General features: G+C 37.2%; 1 protein-coding gene across 1 annotated transcript; it reads right to left on the bottom strand.

Annotated features, from left to right (window-relative positions):
• Nucleotides 1-785: 785 nt before the first annotated feature.
• CAPN6 (calpain 6) lies at nt 786-18,279 on the bottom strand. The gene is made up of 12 exons (XM_049767652.1): nt 18,111-18,279; nt 9,117-9,248; nt 7,553-7,761; nt 6,659-6,851; nt 5,939-6,132; nt 5,594-5,671; nt 5,285-5,471; nt 3,439-3,561; nt 3,095-3,297; nt 2,191-2,312; nt 1,717-1,853; nt 786-1,170 (listed from the first exon to the last, which is right to left on the bottom strand). Exons 1-12 carry the CDS (start codon nt 18,273-18,275, stop codon nt 988-990), a joined length of 1,926 nt encoding a protein of 641 aa, XP_049623609.1. The 5' UTR covers nt 18,276-18,279; the 3' UTR covers nt 786-987.
• Between the last annotated feature and the right edge of the window lie 628 nt (nt 18,280-18,907).

Here is an 18,907-nt window from a genome sequence, read left to right as displayed (position 1 = left end):
GAACTGATAAAACATAGGGCAAACAAGCACCCCCAGGGAGTGGAGTTTCTCAAGTGAGAGAAAATCCTGAGAGGCCTAGACTAAGACCCAAAATCTCAAATAAGCTGTCAGATAAGCTTATCAATACCAACAATATCAGGATGCATGGGGCAATAAGCTTGCTTATCAACCTAGCAGCAGCAGGATATTTCACATTACAGTCAGAGGCCATAGACTGGTTGAACTGTGCTTAAATGGATGGTCTTATCCTCTCACGATGGAGGTATTGTTTGGTCTTTGCTCTGGGCCACTGACTGCCTAAACGGTAGCTCGTACAAGTGTGTGAGTGTAGGTGTGTGTGGATAGGTGTAGGACCAAAACTCTTTTCCACTTTTCCCTTTTCTGGCACTCAGCTGGCTTCCCTAGGAGCTAGAGTTCAAGCCCTTCTCACTATCGAGGCCCCAATGAGCCATAGCTCTTCTTTAAGCATCTAGGAAGCTTTCTCAACATGTAGGTAAAACCTACTGGGGACTTATCAGCAGAATCTGGCTGTTGGGTAACATGCTGCTCCAAACACCGCGATGTTCCTCAGGAGGAAGGATGTCAGGCTAGACCAGCTTGGCCTTAATCAACCCTTCTCCTTTCTCAACATGCCCTACAAGTGAGCAAAACTGGCTGCCTGAAAGCAGCAAAGGCATTTGCGTGGTATTCAAGCTAACATGGTCCTGCTTCAAACTCACTCCTAGAAATCCTAGAGATATTTTCTGGGAAGACAATAAGAATGATCTCCAGATAAGGCTGGCCCCTCCTCCTGTCCAGCTGCTGGAGGTATATAGGTTATGTAGCAGATGCTACTTAGATTGCAAGGTATGGAAAACTGATCAAAGAAAAGAAAAATTAATCGCTGTGATTTTTTGGTTACAAAAGATTATGAATCTTAGAGGAAATCAGGCATCTGACAGAAAATAAGTGATGGAAAGCTCTGTCAGGATCATGGGAGCTAAGTACTTAGAGCTCAGTCAGATCGTCGCTGGAAATGATCTTGTAGCTGATGTGGCCTTGTTTGACTTTGGCAGTCGGACCCCCCTTCTTGCGCAGGTACAGAGATCTTAGATCACGGCAGTCGGTGGGCTCAGCATCCAGAGTAACTTGCCCCAAGAACTGATCACAGAACTTTCTGCTGTTCCAGACCTGAAAAATATAAGTCAAGAAAGTAAAGATGAACAATCGTCTGTGAAATTTGACTGCACAGTGGCATCTAGAGCTAAGCTTGGGGCAGTCTGTTAAGAGTACAAGAGATTTTCTTTGTCTAATGAAAAGATGACTCAGTGAATATTGGCTAAAAAGCTAGCAATAAAGCTTCAACACAAACTGGACTCGTGCGATAGTTACTTCAATGCAGTTAGAAGCATGGCTAGAAAAAAGGAAAGCCAAATGGTAGTGATCCATCTAGAACTAGAATGGCAGGGATATCTGAGTTGACCTATGTGTCCCCTCACTGGATTTTATACTAGATGTATTTAACATCTGGACTGGCAAGTCTGTGGTTTTTCCCAACAATTACTTAAATGAAAAACATGAATGATGGAGATTAATAATCAAGTTGGTATTTGTATGTGTTGAGAGAGGTCTTTGAATAAAACTCGAATAAAAAGACAAGGGTGGCCTAGGCATATAGAAGATGCTCAAAATAGTTTAGTATGTGGTATTGAATTGAGTCACTGTTCGCATTCTTACCTGCACAATGATAGGAATGTCAGTGGTCCTTCTGTAGAAAATGGCCTGGGTGTCAAAAATGGCATGCACAGTATTCTTTTGCACAGGGGAACGGACTTCTTCCTTTCCACACTTGATCACCAAATAGGGGTTGACAGCTGGAACAAAGTAATATCTCTTTAGGACACAATGTTTAAGCTCCCCTTTCTACATAGGCAGGGAACACTAACATTGTCTATTAGAGAGATTTTATTATATTGTCTTTTTATTAGAATGTCTCCGGACTCAACCATTTTTCTTGCATCCGTTTTCTACACTTCACATAGACATATTAAAATAATAATATGCAGTCCTTGTCAATTAAATTGGCATCCCACCTCACTTTTTCAGATTGAAAATGGCATTGCAACAGATAATGTGTTACAACTTTTGCAAGTAAAAGTGAAAAATAAATAAATAAAATTTTACTTTGCCAAACACACTGGTAGTTCTTACTTTCATCAGCATACTTCTTTTCCAGACCTTCAGCACTGTGAACGGTGATCTGTGTGACCACTTTTGGGTAACCACGAGCCAGATTCCAGCAGGACATTTTGGGCATATCCAGAGTCAGCTCCCTAGAACATTGAAAAAGAGAAGATGCTTTGATGAGGAGTGGTGCCTGCAAAAGCAGACACTGTTACTGAAAAATACAAAAATTCTCAATGATGAAGCCCATTATTATTCAGACGTTATACATGTTTTATGTCTATGTTTTGCTTTCTTTTTGCTTTCTTTTTTAATTTTTTAAGGCTAGGTGAGTTTGTTTATTTTTTAACTTTCATCACGAATCTTTATTTTTAACTTTTTTACATTAGTATCTTTCTTTATGCACCATGATTACAAACATGTTTGTAGTTGGGTTTCAGTCAAAGAAAACGCTGCCCTTCACCAGTGCAACATTCCCACCACCAATGCCCCCCAACTCTCTCCTCCCCCACTCCCTGACTGTGTCCAGTACAAGCATTCTACTTCTCTCACTACCATTGTCATGATAGTTAGATAATGTTCAGTGTTTAAAAGGCTGAGATGAACAAGTAACTTTAGTGACCTACAATTCATAGCATATTAAAGGTACACAGAGATTGCTAACAGTTTATGAGTCACTTGAGACTATATGACCAAATATAAATGGGGAGTGTCTATAAACTGATTTCTCTCAGAGGTTTGAAGTTCATACCTCCACTGGGGAATTGTTCATATGCCTCTTTTGACAACTTTTCTATCATTGTCTTTTCAGTGAAGTTTAACGTGAACTATCTGCTCTTTGAATTTCTGCTGAGTGGAGAACAGGTCTAAATGTTGATTGTTTTAGGCACAGCAGAGAACAAGAGTTGCAGAAATGCTAAGGAAATCGAACCTGAGCAGAACAGGCACTTCAGAGAAGATTCTCAGGAGAAACTCGCTGGTTCTACCATGCTGAAACATGGTTGGAACAAGCACATAGTTGCCTTTCTTCAGGTACTTGCTCAGAAACACTGTGCGTGTATCAATATAGGTGGAAGTCCCGGCACGCTCTTGGATGTAGAGGTGGTGGAGGCGGAATTTGCGGTTCATCTCTACCTGAAAATGAAATACTCCATTACACATCAACCATATATTTGTTGTCTTTATCTTTATTATCCCGAGGGAGTCTTTACTTTCTCTAGTTCCAAGCACCCTGATTTTGTATCATTTGCCATCATTGTCAATGCAAATTCATACCTTGAATAGCTCAAAGCCAATGATGTAATTGTCAGGTCTTCCCATGCGCCGGTAAGTACGCACATCCTTCTGCTGAAGTGACATGATGACCTTATGGCCATCCTCAGGCACAGTGAAGATGTACTAAAGAAAAGAGACATCCAAGAGACAGAATTCATGGTCAAAGAGCAAAAACTACACTAAAAATCGTAGATTTTGGACTATGTTTGTGAATTTTTTCATTGACTAGGCCAAATGGTGGAAAATTTATTGGCTTCCCAAATATAACTCATAACACTAATTTCTTCTTTGGCATTCAATCAGTGTGTGTCGAAAGACAACTTATACGGTTTGTTTTAATATTCCTGTTAGGACTTTGACTTTTTAATATTGTGCACAGCTTTTTAAAATTTATACACAAAAATTCTAGAATTTATGAACAGAAGCATGCCCATTTAACTTAATCTGACATGGTAACACCCCCCTTGCTCAAAACTTTTATTCTTATTCTAGAAATGTCGTTTGTTAAGAGGATAATTCACTGCTTTAGAAGCTTGGTGCTTTATTATCATCATTTTAGGAAAGCTAAAATTTTAGGCCAGTGTGAGTGAAAAAGCCTGCAAATATCATCTAAGTGCCAGTGGGAAGTAAAATTAAAAGGCAGCAGATTTTCTCCCCTTCCTGCTCTTTATCTATCCTTCTCCTGCCTTCTCTTGTAATGAAAGGTAGAAGCCAATGCCAATCTCTAGGATCTCAAGGTGTCCAAATACCAATCTTGTATAGAAATCGCACTGCAAAGCTATCAAAACCATTTCCCTAGTGTGGCATATGTGCATGACACCCCAAACATTTCTAGCATGGTAAATGTGAGTGAGATGAAGTGGTATGATCTTTCTTTTCTTTAGGAACAATTAGGATGAAACCTATAGAAGAAAATCATGAGTGAAAATATCCATCCACCATCCGAAGCAACCTTCCAAATGCCTGGCCAGTGAGAGCCCAGGAAAGGAAGCAAAACAGAATTTTTACCTCCTGAGGGTTTGCTCATCAGAACATTTAGGAGTAAAATGATCAAGACTATTATAGGTTAAGAGTTTGGATATTTGGAGCTTTTGCTTTAAGATTTGCCTGAATTTGACCCCCAAAAAGTGTCACCTGGAATACCAAGGAAATACTAAGGCTGTCATTTAGTTATTAACAAGGTAGTGAGTCAAATTTTGGGAGAAATAATCTGGTTCTAGAAAGCATATGATAGGGGTAAGAGTTGTCTGTATGAGAAAAGGAACATGTACAATAACCTTGTACAGAAAAGAATAGTTGGACAATAAAGATAAATGGAACAAACTGAGAAAGCATTTGGTGGGGGACACTCTCTCTAATGTAGCACTATGATAAAGATAATAGGGAGAAGTGTCAAAATATCATTAACAAGCAATGTGGCCACTAGGGAGGCGACTCAAATATTATACTTTTGCCTAAGTATATCTCTTCAAAGAGTCAGTCTTCCATGATTTAAAAATATCAAACCCTCTCCATAAACATCTTGGCTAATGAATTAAACAACTTGTTTAAATTTATTTTAAGAAAACATTATTTTTGTGTTTTGATGCCACAACTGCAGTGCACAGGGCTTGCTCCTGGTTCTGCATTAAGGGTTCATTCCTGGAGAAACTCAGTGGACCATAGGTGGTAAACAGGTATGGAACCTAGATTGGCCACAAGCCAGGCAAAGGCCCTATCCTACCTATCCTTTGAACTATCACTATACTATTATGCTCGCCCCAGTGCCAGAAAATTGATGCCAGAATGAGATCTGAGTTCATACTGCATTGGTAATTTGGAGGTAAATAAAGAGAACTGATCAAACCTGGGGATTCTGGAGGAAGGTATCGCGATTGTTATAGCAACCGCCTGAACGGTTCATCAAAGGATCATCATTCACAGTCCAACATCCCACCATCGACTCCAACTCCTTGCGCCCAAAAATAGGGCTGTTCACATTGCGGCAGACATTCAATTCTTGAAAGTTGCGGCAAAAGTCCTCCAAACTCATCCTGAATAAAAGGTGTGCAGGAAATAAATGAAGATGCTACTCAATAATAACTGATGAATTATTAAGAATAATTAATTCCTGTCATTCTAGGGAAGTCCCAATACCCTCAACACAGAAACTCACCAAAATTCTCCATCGTCGGACATAACAAGTCCCAGATTCTTACGGTCTGTTGCAGTCAGTTGCTGCCACTCTTCAGAACTAAAGTCAAATCAAAAAACAATGAGATAAACCATGAAGTTTGTCATTGGCTGCATAGATAGTAATAAAGCTGCTAAAGGAAGAAAATATTCGAAAGCAGTCAATTTGATCTCATATTTAGTTTAAACACAGACTTGATGACTGATTAAAAAAAGATAAAAACACAAATGTCACTCAACATTGACAACCTACTAGCCTTTTGGAAGCTGGGTTTGAGATAAACATAAAATTTGGGGGATGTAAACATCGAAGTGGATGTTTACTCACATTTCACTCCAAGGACCACTCCATTCTTGCCTTCCCAAAGGGTTTCTCAGGCGAATCATATACAGCTTCTCAACACTGAAAACTTCCACAAGTCTTTCTCCAAGACGTGTCTTGCGAATATCTGTCATGGTGTAAGTGTGGCCCTTCAGAAGTCCCCAATCAGTTTCAACTTCTTGTTCCTCTTGACTGGGATACTGAAAGTAAAGAAATATGTTGCAGAACACAAGAATTGCATGACTCAAGGCTTGGCTCATCCTCTTCCTTCATAGATTATTCCAATATGACTAAAATTAATTTTCCACACAAGGATAAAAAATTGGTCCTGACTTCTAACTTAAACTCAAAATTGGTGAAGGTAAAAAGTTAAAGGAAATAAGGAAATAATCAATTAATTAATACAGATTAATTCTAGTAGGGCATAAGTATGAAAAGAATATTATGAAGTTGGTTTACTCTTTGAGATAATAGCCAAAACCTAAACAACAAAGCATTGAGAGGAGGGATGGACAACTTAGCAGAAACTTTGTTAGCTCAGACATCAGCAATGATCCATATCAAGATAACGTTTAAAAAGATTAAGAAGATAAAACTCTTCTGTCTCCATACTAAGGTTCAATGTGTGTCATTCAATTTCTGGGTGTAAAAAACTCTGGGCTAAGGATAAAATTCCATGCTAAATTTTGAAGGAATCAGAAGTATTTGTTTTAGGTGAATACGTACCTCAGTGGAGCAACAGATCAAACCTCCTTTGGTAAATGTTTTGTACAATTCTCCAAACAATTTGTACTTCTCCTCAACAAGCTCAGTGTATCTTCCTTTTTCCATGTCAATGGTTTCAGCCAAGGTTCCAGTGAAATCCACAATAATATCAGTGGTGGTCAAACCATCAAGGGCTTCATAACATCCAAGAAGCCTAGAGTCAAATATGAAATTTAATTTTTATTTTTCGTTTTTTGGCCACATTCAGAGGTGCTCAGGGGTTACTCCTGGCTCTACATTCAGAAATCACATCTAGAGGGCTTGGAGGACCATATGGGATGTGGGGGATCAGCTGCGTACAAACCAAATGCCCTATCTACTGTGCTATCACTCTGAACCCTGAAATATTATTTTTTCCAGGTCATTCTTATTAGTCTCCTTGGTTCCCAAGAATAAGGATAGCTCCTTCCCAGCTAGTTTCTATCAACTGACTTCTTATATAAAATGATAGTTTGGAATATTAGTATTACTAGATAAATAAATAGATAAATAAATAAATTACTAGATAAATAAATATTACTAGATTTTGCATCATAGACTGAGGAGATTCCACATAGAAATTTCTTTCTGCAGATAGATAGTAAACAAAAAGAGAATTTGGAATCACAATACCATGTATGGTCTGTAGATAACAAAAGGAATAGGAACAGGTAGAATTTTAATGGAAGCTATCAGAACTATTTCTCTTATCCAGAATTTCTGAGGCCCAATTCTATGTCAAAAGCAATACATTGACTAATAGAGGACTAATATGGAACCCAATTTAAAAATTAGAGAAAAAATAACTCCTGAAGACAAAAGTGTCCTTTCTTTCCTCATGTACCCAAACATTAATTTGTCCGCCCCCCTCCTTACTTTGCATAAGCTTTTTCCAACAGAGCATTCCAAAATTCATTCATGGAGGTGGAAAAGGAGAAGACCAGGTCTCCATTGATGGTGGGCAGCAGGTCATCAATCACCACCTCAGTCCATTCTCCAAAATGCCAGAAACGGAAGCGAAATATCCCTGCATATTTATCTAGTTTCAGAGGGTCCCATTCCTGTTCCTTGTGGTTTGGAATTGTCTGGAAAAAATAAGAACATCCCAGAAACTGTTCTTCACCATACTACAACTAAATACTGAAGTTATACTTGACTTATAATAAATCCAAATAACAACAGGTAGCATATCAAATTCATGATGGTAGGTTGGAAAGTTCTGGGTCTACTACACATTCTGCAGAATTTACTACACAATTTACCACACAATTTCTACACAATTTCTACTTCCATAGTTCAACTTTTCTGAGGATCAACATAGGGCATAAAGTGAAATCAGTTAAAGTTTATTATCTCACAATTAATTTATAAACTAGATCATAGAACCCTATTTATATAAAATATTTCTGGTTGCATTTAAAAAAACAATTACGTATATGCTTCTTACCTACTCGCCATGGTTTCAAAAGTTTTAAGGGTCTATTCTAAGGTTTTCATATAAATTAATAAATATAGATCTTCACACAAAAAAGTAGGTTTATGAAATTCTAATTTTATTTAGCTATTTACATTGGTTTTAAGTATTGACAATATGCTTAGGCATTACTTCTGGCTCTATACTCAGGAAACATTTCTGGCTGTTCTCAATTGGAACAGGCTATGGCAGAATTTCACCTTCTGTATTATCTTTCTGACTCCAAAAATTTTCCTTTTATATTAAAATTACACATTAATCTTATAAAAATTTCCTAAGAAAAGACTCTTTGTTCCAAATCAACACTTCTTTGATTTAAACTGTATCTAAATGCTAAAGGATTTTTTGTACATAATCATTTATTAGAACATTCTAAAGGATCTTATATCTTTGTCTCCTTTATTTATTTTTTTTCTTTTTGGTTTTTGGGCCACACCCGGCGTTGCTCAGGGGTTATTCCTGGCTGTCTGCTCAGAAATAGCTCCTGGCAGGCACGGGGGACCATATGGGACACCGGGATTCGAACCAACCACCTTTGGTCCTGGATCGGCTGCTTGCAAGGCAAACGCCGCTGTGCTATCTCTCCGGGCCCTCTTTGTCACCTTTATTACTATTCATTTGTTAGTGATTTCCTGATGTCTCATTTTCCTTTACTGAGTTAATATATCAATAAATACAGAAAAAACATGTAGAGCTATTGAGTCAAGGCACTGCAAGTGACAGATTAATTACTATGTGTGACAAAACAAGTAGATTAAATGTGAACTTTAGGATCTAGATGGTAAAATTTTTTTAACTACTCTGCATTTGAGAAAAGTTGCATAATGTAGGGAAGTCGCCTACTTAGTATCTCTGCCTGTAGCTAATAAACTATATCTTATGAACTATCATTTTCTAAAGTCATTAAAGATGATAGAAAAGTTGGGAACTGAGTGAAGTCCATCCTATAGGAAAGAGAATGTGTACCTTGGTCCAGTGAGACTCCTGAACAGCCAAGCAGGAAAATGCAGAAACCATTGGCTTGTGCCCCAGTCTTCCTTGGATCAGTTGATGGTTACTAATGTTGCCCACAATAAGACGGGGATCATCACAGATGTCCTGTATATAAAATAGTTATAAGAATTTAGGAGGTGTTTTCCAAGAACCACTGTGAGCTTAGTTAGGCAGGACAAGGTGAAGTTGAAATAGGACCAAGTCTACTGTAGGTATGATAGTGGAAAGATTGGGCTGGTAAGAGAAAGTAAAAAGCAGTAGTAATTTATTTTTGTTACTTTTGCCCCCAAATAAATGCTGTCAGAATTTGGGGAGAAAAATGGAAGGATTTCTAGGAAACAGTATGAGGGATGGAGATACTTAACATATATATCACTGAGGTTTGAAAGAGTTTGCACCATGGCAGTAAATTTTGTTGGTGGTGGTTTTGGGGTTTGAGCCACATCCTGTGCTCAGGGATTACTTATGATTCTGTGTTCAGGGATGACTATTGGTGAACCTGGGGATGGAATTGAGCCTGGAATGACTGCATACTACCTCTATGGGCCATAGAAATGTATTTTTAAATTTTTTAATTTTTAAAAATTTTTTTAATTGTGATCTAGGGGGCCTGGAGAGATAGCACAGCTGTGTTTGCCTTGCAAGCAGCCGATCCAGGACCAAAGGTGGTTGGTTCGAATCCTGGTGTCCCATATGGTCCCCCGTGCCTGCCAGGAGCTATTTCTGAGCAGACAGCCAGGAGTAACCCCTGAGCATCGCCGGGTGTAGCCCAAAAACCAAAAACCAAAAAAAAAATTGTGATCTAGGGATCTAGGGCACTAAATTCAATCCTGATATTTTTGTCAAGTTGAAATTTGCTGAAATAACTGTACTTGAAAGAGTACCTTAAGAAACACAGTTTAATGAAGATGAATATTAATAAACCTATGCTACAAAAATGAGGATGCTTTATATACTAAATATTTCCTAATATAAAGCAAATGTAACAACAGTATCTATAATCTTTGGATATATATGGAAGGTATTAATAGCTTATAGAGTTCTTTGATACTCTCTACAAAACAGATATGCTGAGGGTATCTGGAGATCAGGAGTGTTATTTGTATGTAGTATATTATGTATTTATCTCCAGTTAGCCATGTTTCTCCACTGTGAGTTTGATGATAAAACACAAATAATATAATCACAACACCATGTGATAAAGGAACAGCAGAGAGATTTTCTTTGTTGGTGTTGAAACCAAGATCTCATTAATGCAAAGCATGTGCTAGACTCTGAGCTACACCCTTGTTCTCCATTCAAAGTTTCATGGATTCCTAGAGGAAGGATCCCTAAAGTTTCTCTTGGAAGACAAAATGGATCCCCAAGAATTGGCAATGCATGAGTGGTGGAAACCTTTGTGTAAGATCAGAGTTAGCAACTGGAAAAATGGAGAGATCTAGAAGCATAACAAGAAAAGAGACATACATGGATAAAGAAATCGCTGCCTACATAGCACTATGTATATTCTCGGGTACATAATTATCTTAGTATCAGCTATGTGCACAGTTTAAAGGCAGGAAATACCAATGAAGTCTTGAGTAGACTTAGAAAACTGGAGGGAGGAGGCAGTTTGGCTAGTACCTTGACTTTTTGCTTACCCAGAAAAAATAAATCAGTCTCAAAGGAAAAGAAAATATAGGCATATATCCTTTGAAAAATTATCCAATAGAGACAGCTATATTTTTCTGGTTCTCAAACCTTTTTACTGGTTATAATTCCTTTTGATTAATGATTTGGTCTACAGAATCAAACATTCCATATATTCTTTAAAAGCCAAACTAACTCTGGGAAGGAATATGCATTCTGGGCAGGGATAATTCCAAACTGAAGATTAATTGTGCATTCTACTGCCAAAATGAGACCGTCAGGTGGTGTTTTTTGTGTGTGTCATTTTAAAAAGATGCATGTGTAGTGTCATATCACTACTTTGTTTTTGCCATAGAAGACAATTTCTAGCTTTTTTGAGTTGGAAGCTGCTTTATTTTTTATTTATTGGACATAAAGTAGGCTGTTGAGTAAATTAGATCTTAATGTTCTTTCTCTTCTCAATGCATCTTTGTTTTTTCTAAGATAAAATTAAACACATTTTTCATATGCATATCAGATATTAAAAATGTCTTTGGTTCAAGATGAAAGATAAAATTATTTATTGGGTTTAGATAAAAATAATAGTTTCTGGGCATGTAAAAACTATAAATTTGACACTATCTGTGATATTGGTGTTCTTAGATCATTAAGAAAAGTATTTGTTGATTTTAGGTATTAATGGCTGGGGTTATATTATACCATTGAATTTTCATCCTACTTTCATTTCACAGCATTAATCTCGGATCAGCTGACACTTTTGGAATGTGATATTGTTAACTTTTGTTCAAGACATAAATGGGCAGAAATTATATGTAAACAGTACTATAGTGGAATCACTGACTCTTTTTGTAGACATAAACAGAATAAATAATGGTATATGAATTATTGTAATTTTAGAGAGAGGAGTATGTATATGCATATATTTTGCAACATTTTTTCTATTTCCACTTTACTATTTTTCATACATAGTGGATGTTATTTAAAATAGGTTTTAAAACATTGCAAGTTACTTGTTCATAGATTTTCAGAGTTGAAAAAAATTTAGATATGATTTATACAATCTCTTATTTATACAAATGAGCAGATTCCTAAAAAAGAAGACAATTTCCACTAAAATATCTAGCTATTTAATAGGCTACTTTAGTTAGATGTTCTTCAGAATTTTATAGAGCTATAAAAGGATGCTCAATGTTTTAGATATTTGTTTGCCTTTATGCTTATCAATAGCCATTATATATATGTATATATATACATATATATATGTGCAACCACCACATTTTGTCATACAGCTAGTATTTGTTCTATACTTCTTTAGAAATATACCATTCTTCTAAAACACATAAATCAAGCTACAACTTTTGGTTCCCAGCTAAATGTCACCAACAGTCTTTAATTACTCAAATTCAATCTACGTAGGAATCAATCTCTTAAAGATGCCAGTCCCATGATGCAAAAGATGTCATAAAATTTTTAAGAAATCACATCTTGCACTGCTTAAAGTGAAATATTAAAAAACATCTAAGGAGGAAAGAATGATAAAAGGTGATGAGCCCACGCAACTCTAAGAGGCAAAAGAAATTTTAGGTGATATATTTAAAATCAATGAAAAAAATTCTTGTGTTGACTCTTCAGTCCCCTACTCCCTGATTTTAAAGAACTGAGCGTTTTCCTGTGAGGCCTCTAAAGCTAGGCTGAAGAATGTTTTTCTGTAACTCAGAACTGAGATGCACACTGCAGATGGGACATTTCAGCTTGAGCCCTGCTGGAGTCAGGAGTGGAGTTGGGGAGAGGTCACTGCTTGGGAGAGTGGGAGATCCTGATCCACTAATAACTCCCAGCTGTGTTGGCATAGTCGATGTGATCCTTGATCCTATTAGTTAAGACAAAGAATTTCGTAGGGTGAAACCACACAAAAGAAGGAAGTTGAGCACAAGTAAATCCAGGAATGGTCTCCCACACAATCCCAGCTCAAGCCAGTCTTCAGCAAGTAAAGCAACTTCTTTAGCAATGTGTTCTCTTAGCTTAGCACTGTCCTCAAATCTTCCCCCTCTCCAGAGACTAGTTCTAAGGAAAGTAAGAACAAAATTACAAGGCACATAACCACAAGCCCTGTATATAGCACTGGATCTGATTCTCTTAGTACGTACCGCAGTAAAATCTATAGCAACCTTTTTGGCACATAGAAGAAATTTCCTGGTACTAGTCATAGAAGTACAGAATAAACCTGAGTAATCGCAGAAAAATTAAAACACTCCCTAGGGAAGGTTGTTGTACATGGTATGATTGTAACTCAATCATGAATGACTTTATCTGCAAAAAAAAAAAAAAAAAAAAAACCAACCAAAACCCAAAACCTGTATATTGAACAACCTCTGTAGGGAAATCGGGAACATTGATGGCAGGAAAGTTACACTAGTGAAGGGTGTTGTATATTCAATGATGGAAACACAATGACAAACATGTTTGTACATGCGTATTTAAGTATACTGTGCTTAACTAAATTATTACTAATAAATAAGGAAACATTGCCTAGAAAATCATCATCCAGAATAGTGGAAGCACCTTTAAATCTATTACGTGCAATCTAGCAGTCTTGGAGAGAAAGACATTAGGAATAAAGTCCTAAGTAGACTGGAAGTCCAATGCCATCATTATAAAATGAGAACACTGCAAATCCAAATAGCTCTAATCTTATCTTTTTAAAATTAAACTATCTCCAGGCAATGGATATGGATGTTTCTCTTTCTTTACAGCTTCCTCAGATGTACTCTATTGCTGAGGCCTGTGGATTCTGCTTCTTAAATCTTCTCTAATCAACATTTTCCTTCCACTTCAATCACTTAGTTGAATGCAGAACGTCATTAGTCTCCTCCAACCCAACACGATGAAATGCTCTCTGGGAAAGATCTTTTCTAGTATGAGACCTGCGCAAGGCATACAGAGTAGAGGCTAAATTCAACACTTCACTTGGAAAGTGACATCTTGTGCAAGTGCCCTTACTTCCTTTACAACTGACTGATCATCTTCATGAGGGCCTGCTTGCTCTATTTTAATAGTAAGCTAAATGTGTCCGGTTCTAAGATACTATTGTAACTGTGAATGAATAATTCTGGAAAAAAGTGAGAGAAAATAAGTGAAGAAAGTGATTGGAGGAATTCTAGAAAACATTCTCTATAAGAAAGTAGCAGCCAGGTTTCACTTTAAGTCTCACACTCTTAGATCACACAGTAACTGAGTATAACTCAGTTTTTAGAATTCATTGAAATGTATATGCTGAAGACCCTGGATAACAGGAGTATGTGTCTCATGCAATATATCTGTATACTCAGTAAGCCAGGACAGTAGCCGAGAATATCTGCCTATCCATAGGATTTATTAAGAAGGAGGAAGTAGGAAGAAAGGAAATTCGGTCCTGATGGTGGTGAGTCTTGAGTTAGGTGGTTTGATTAATATTTATAGGCATAAAGGCATGCAAATATATGGCAGAAACTTTTCAGTATTGAAAAGATAGATTAACAAATCCTTTCTCTATTTTATTATTCAGAAAATAGCCATGTTAAAAATGAGGTTACCTAGCATGCCAAAGGACAATCTGTCTGAAACCTTCCTATAAACCAGGATTTCAACCTTGCCAATGAGTTTGGTAAGGTCCACTACCAATCTGGTCTTACAGAACCAATTCACAGAGGGCAAAGGCTTTTCTGATTGAAAGCCATAGAACCTTGACATGGGTCTGACCACAAACGTAGTCACACTCTTACTGGGATGGAATCCACAACTTTCTGTGAAGGCTCAGAGAGTGGTCCAGAACCTTGTTTTTGCCCCTAGTCCTCAGCATGTGGCTCTTTACAGTTATTCTGGCCCCAAAAAGGTCTCTCCTATAATTTATTAACTGTCTGATAGCTAGGTATTGATCTGATTAATGAGAAAGAGTGCCTCATCCCAGGTTGTGTCCGTTTTTTGCGTGGAAGCTGGCATAGAAAGGTTCATAGAATAGTACTTAACACATGTTTCTTAAGTGCTTTCCCTTTAGACTAAATTAAAACTAAGCTCATTCTAGGCTCTCAAAATCAATTGTGGAAGGTTCATGATGTAGAGCCTCAATCCAATGAGGATGAATGTGCTAACTTACTGCAAGAAAAATATCTGTTTTGGCAAAAGAGAAACTATTTTGTCTCCCAAGAAGTACCACAACATGGTAAAGCAAAAGTTAATGTGGACTACATCTTACCTGGATATAAATTCCACCTACTTACAGTTTTACTTATGATAATTCTTACCTTTCCTGGTGATCCAGTTTTCTTATCAGTAAAATGGACATAGTTCCTGCCTACCATCATTTTTTTAACATACAGAAAATCTCAGAAAAGTACTGCATACCTTGCCAAACTATCACACAAAAACAGGATGAAGTGGCACGTAAAGAGAGAAACCTCTAAACTCAGTGTCTATGTCCATATTAAACATGTCATGCATACAGATACATGTTCCACATTCATGCTGTATTCTGGAAGGGGCATTTGCCGCTGAAGGGATGAATATTATCAGGATTATTAATTTTTCCCTTTGACTGGTAATCCATCTAAATTTAAATCAACAGAACTTGAAAGTTGCAGACAAAGGAACTGAAGTCGGGCCCGGAGAGATAGCACAGCGGCGTTTGCCTTGCAAGCAGCTGATCCAGGACCAAAGGTGGTTGGTGGTTGGTTCGAACCCAGCGTCCCATAGGGTCCCCCAGCCTGCCAGGAGCTATTTCTGAGCAGACAGCCAGGAGTAACCCCTGAGCACCGCCGGGAGTGGCCCAAAAACCAAATAAAAAAAGGAACTAAAGTCAACACAGAGAAGGAAGCATGAGACAGGAAGTTCTATATATTTTGTGGTTCATATCTAAGGAATGATTGGTTGGTTTGCAATTCATGTTCATGTTAGTTTGCAATTATATCACAAATCAGATTTCTCCTACCTCCTCCAGGACCTTCATCTATTCTATCTTCTGCATCTTCAAACTCTTCTTTATGCTCTACTACATATTCAATTGGCTCATTAGCCTACTAATAGAATCCTTTCAGGTCTGTGTCAATTTAAAAAATGACATCCCTAAATTCTGTCTCTTTAAAAAAGCTACTTTTGACTCATATATCTTACTTATTTTATATTTAAAAATCAGAAGAATGGCATTCTTCTATCAACATATCTTTGTAAGAATGGAACCCAGATAATATTTCCTATTTTATTCATGTATTTCTAAAATGCTGGTGAAGTATGCTCACGTTTTCTAGATTTTTCAGGTCAATAATCTACAGCTATATCAACAACTTTATTATAATGAGAACTTATACAAGTTGCATATTTTCAAGACCATCTTGCTTTATGGATATCAACAATGAGACCAGAGTCCTGAGGCAATTGATGTATTGTGGCACTACCTGCTGACAAGCTATGTAATCTGAAGATGGAACTGGATATTGTATGCCTGAACGTCTATTATGAACAACTTTATTAATTATGATGCCTTAATAAAAAGTTTCAATGAGAAAAAATAACTCCATTCAGGAACTGAAATTGCAAAGATTACAAATAAAAAGTGAATTCCTGCTAATTAAAAAGTTAAGTTTAGGGGATGGAGAAATAACATGGAGTTGCATGCAGAAGGACAGTGGTTCAAATTCCGGCATCCCATATGGTCCCCCAAGCCTGCCTGGAGCGATTTCTGAGAGTAGAGCCAAGAGTAACTCCCGACTTCTTCCATGTGTGACCCAAAAACCAAAAAAAAAAGTTAAGTTTAAGGGACTAGAGCAATTGCACAGTGAGTAGGGCTTTTGCCAAGTATGCAGCTGACCGGAGTTCAATCCCTGGTATTCCATATGGTCCTCTGAGCCTGCCAAGAATAATTTCTTAGCACAGCCAGGAGTAATCCCTGAGCACCACTGGGTGTGGCCCAAAAAGGGGAAAAAAGAGAAGAGATAACTTTAAGTCTCTTACTGAGGTGGATCCATAATAATATAAAGAAAGGTACATTAGGATAATAAAATATTCAGGGGAGGGTGGAGAGAAACCTGGGGACACTGGTGGTAGGAAATGTGCATTAGTGAAGGGAGCTAGTGAACTAATACACTAGTGAACTTTTTAAATGTATCTCATGATGATAGAATTAAATATTTATAAAAAGAAAAGAAATCATCTTCAGGGAGCTGAAGAGATAGGACAACAGGTAGGGTGCTTACTATGAAGGAAGACAATCTGGGTTCACTCTCTGGCACCGCCTATGGTTCCTCAAATAAGTCAGAAATTATCACTGAGCACAGAGCCAGGAGTAATCCCCAAGCAGTGGTAGATGTGATCCCAAACCAAAAGGACGAAAGATAAAGAAAAAAACTGTCCAGTTTATTATTAATATTCAAGAATTATTATTTTATAACAGTCCTCCTTAGTATCTCTACCTGGTCATCCACTTTGAAAAGGAGTAAAAGATGAATACTCTTCTGTAGTTATGCCCTCCATAAATAGCCAAGTTATTGTTTATTTCCTAAACCCCATAATCCTATTATTTAATGTACTGAGCTCCTTCATAGAAGAAGCTTTGAAGATAGTCATGAGACTTGCTTTTAGAAAAACAGTACTGAGATGTTCCAGAAAAACAATTAATAGGTGGCAAACAACCCAAGTTCTATTTTGTCCCAATTTACTAGCTGTGGGATGATGCAGGTGATGATATCCAAGGAACAGAAAAGAGCTTCCATTACCAATCACAAAATACCGAATTTCCCTGTAGAATTAATTTAATTTCTGCTCACCATATAAGGAAATTATCCTGCTCATAATCTGAAAGTATCTTGAAATTATTCTGAGAACTCAGTAAAGAGACAAAATCTTTTTATTGGGTAGAGCAACAGTATTGTCTTGCCTACACTGGACCCAGTTTTGACCCCTGGCACCCCAAACAATTCTCCAAACACTGCCAGAATGATTCTTCAGTGAAAATAGAGGAGTAGCCCTGAGCATAACAGGGTGTTGTCCGCCCCCTCAAAAAAAGAAAGAGCACAATTGCTTTCCAAGTTATCACATTAGTCAAGTGAAATTCTAGAAGCAAAGAAATTGGTGGATTGGTATTTGACTTTTTTTGTTTAAATGGCCAAATCTGACTTAGTGTGATGAAAATTCAAGACTTCTCATGCAAGACTCAGACTCATAAATCTATGAAACTCCATTTTGAAGTTATTTTCTAATTGTTTTATCCAGATGGGGTATATTCCGGGAAAAATTATGTTCCGGGGAAATGTTCCATGAAAAGTTAGAATGAAAGGGATCAAACAGGAGATAGTGAACAACAAAAATTACCTGAGGTCGTTTCCAAACCACCTTCCCAGGAAGCAATCTGTTGTAGAACAGTGAATCATTCTCAGGCAGAAAAGTTGTGTCACAAAAAAGTCTTCCATCTTTGATGCATTCTTGCTTCAGCTCCTGGTATTTCTGGTTTTTGAAGAGCTTCAGAGGAGGACCCATAGTGGTGAACTATATCTATAAGGAGAAAACTACTGTCATTGGAGAAACAAATTCTCATGTTCTTTAGAGGATTACTTGAGATTAGGCATATGGTAAGTATCCTAGTGCTTTATTCCAAGAATTGAGAATTTTCAAAGTATCTTTAAAGGAAAAGTCACCATTTTCAGAGAAAGTAGGTCCTTGGCTCTGCAGTTTGGAGCTATGGATAAAATATATAAACCATTTCAATATCTAAATTACTTCGTCTATCAAATGGGGTAAAGTGGACTTGAACAACCTTATAGGAAAAATAGAAATGCTCAGGTTACCAGTTAAATATGAATCATTATGATTGAAAAGGAAATTGTTTGTTTTAGAACAACAAGGAGAGGCTCATGGTAAAGAACAATTTTAAATTCAAAGGAAAAAAGAAAACTAACTTTGCTAGTTACATTAATTGTGAAGGGTCACACACTTTGTACTTAAGGGGAAGAGCAAAGTCTCTTTTAAAAATCTTTTTACACAGTAATCCTTTCTTTTTATTATTGAAAGAGTTTTGCATTTTTATTACTGCACAGGAAAGCTAATGCAAGAAGCAAAGTTTAGCAGACGGCTTCTGAAGACAAGTCATAAGTTTGACCACACGTAAAAAA

The sequence above is a fragment of the Suncus etruscus genome, chromosome X, assembly GCF_024139225.1.
Source record: "Suncus etruscus isolate mSunEtr1 chromosome X, mSunEtr1.pri.cur, whole genome shotgun sequence".
Lineage (NCBI taxonomy): Eukaryota > Metazoa > Chordata > Mammalia > Eulipotyphla > Soricidae > Suncus > Suncus etruscus.
This window is presented reverse-complemented; position numbering and strand designations above follow the sequence as displayed.

Bases quoted from the DNA above. Each gene is read 5' to 3' on its own strand.
- CAPN6 (XM_049767652.1), bottom strand. From the start codon at position 18,275: ATGGGTCCTCCTCTGAAGCTCTTCAAAAACCAGAAATACCAGGAGCTG. The intron at 3,298-3,438 runs GTATGAATTTGC...TTTCATTTTCAG, and splicing joins TTGGCTTTGAGCTATTCAAG to GTAGAGATGAACCGCAAATT. The intron at 2,313-3,094 runs GTTCGATTTCCT...TCAATGTTCTAG, and splicing joins GAAGTGCCTGTTCTGCTCAG to GGAGCTGACTCTGGATATGC.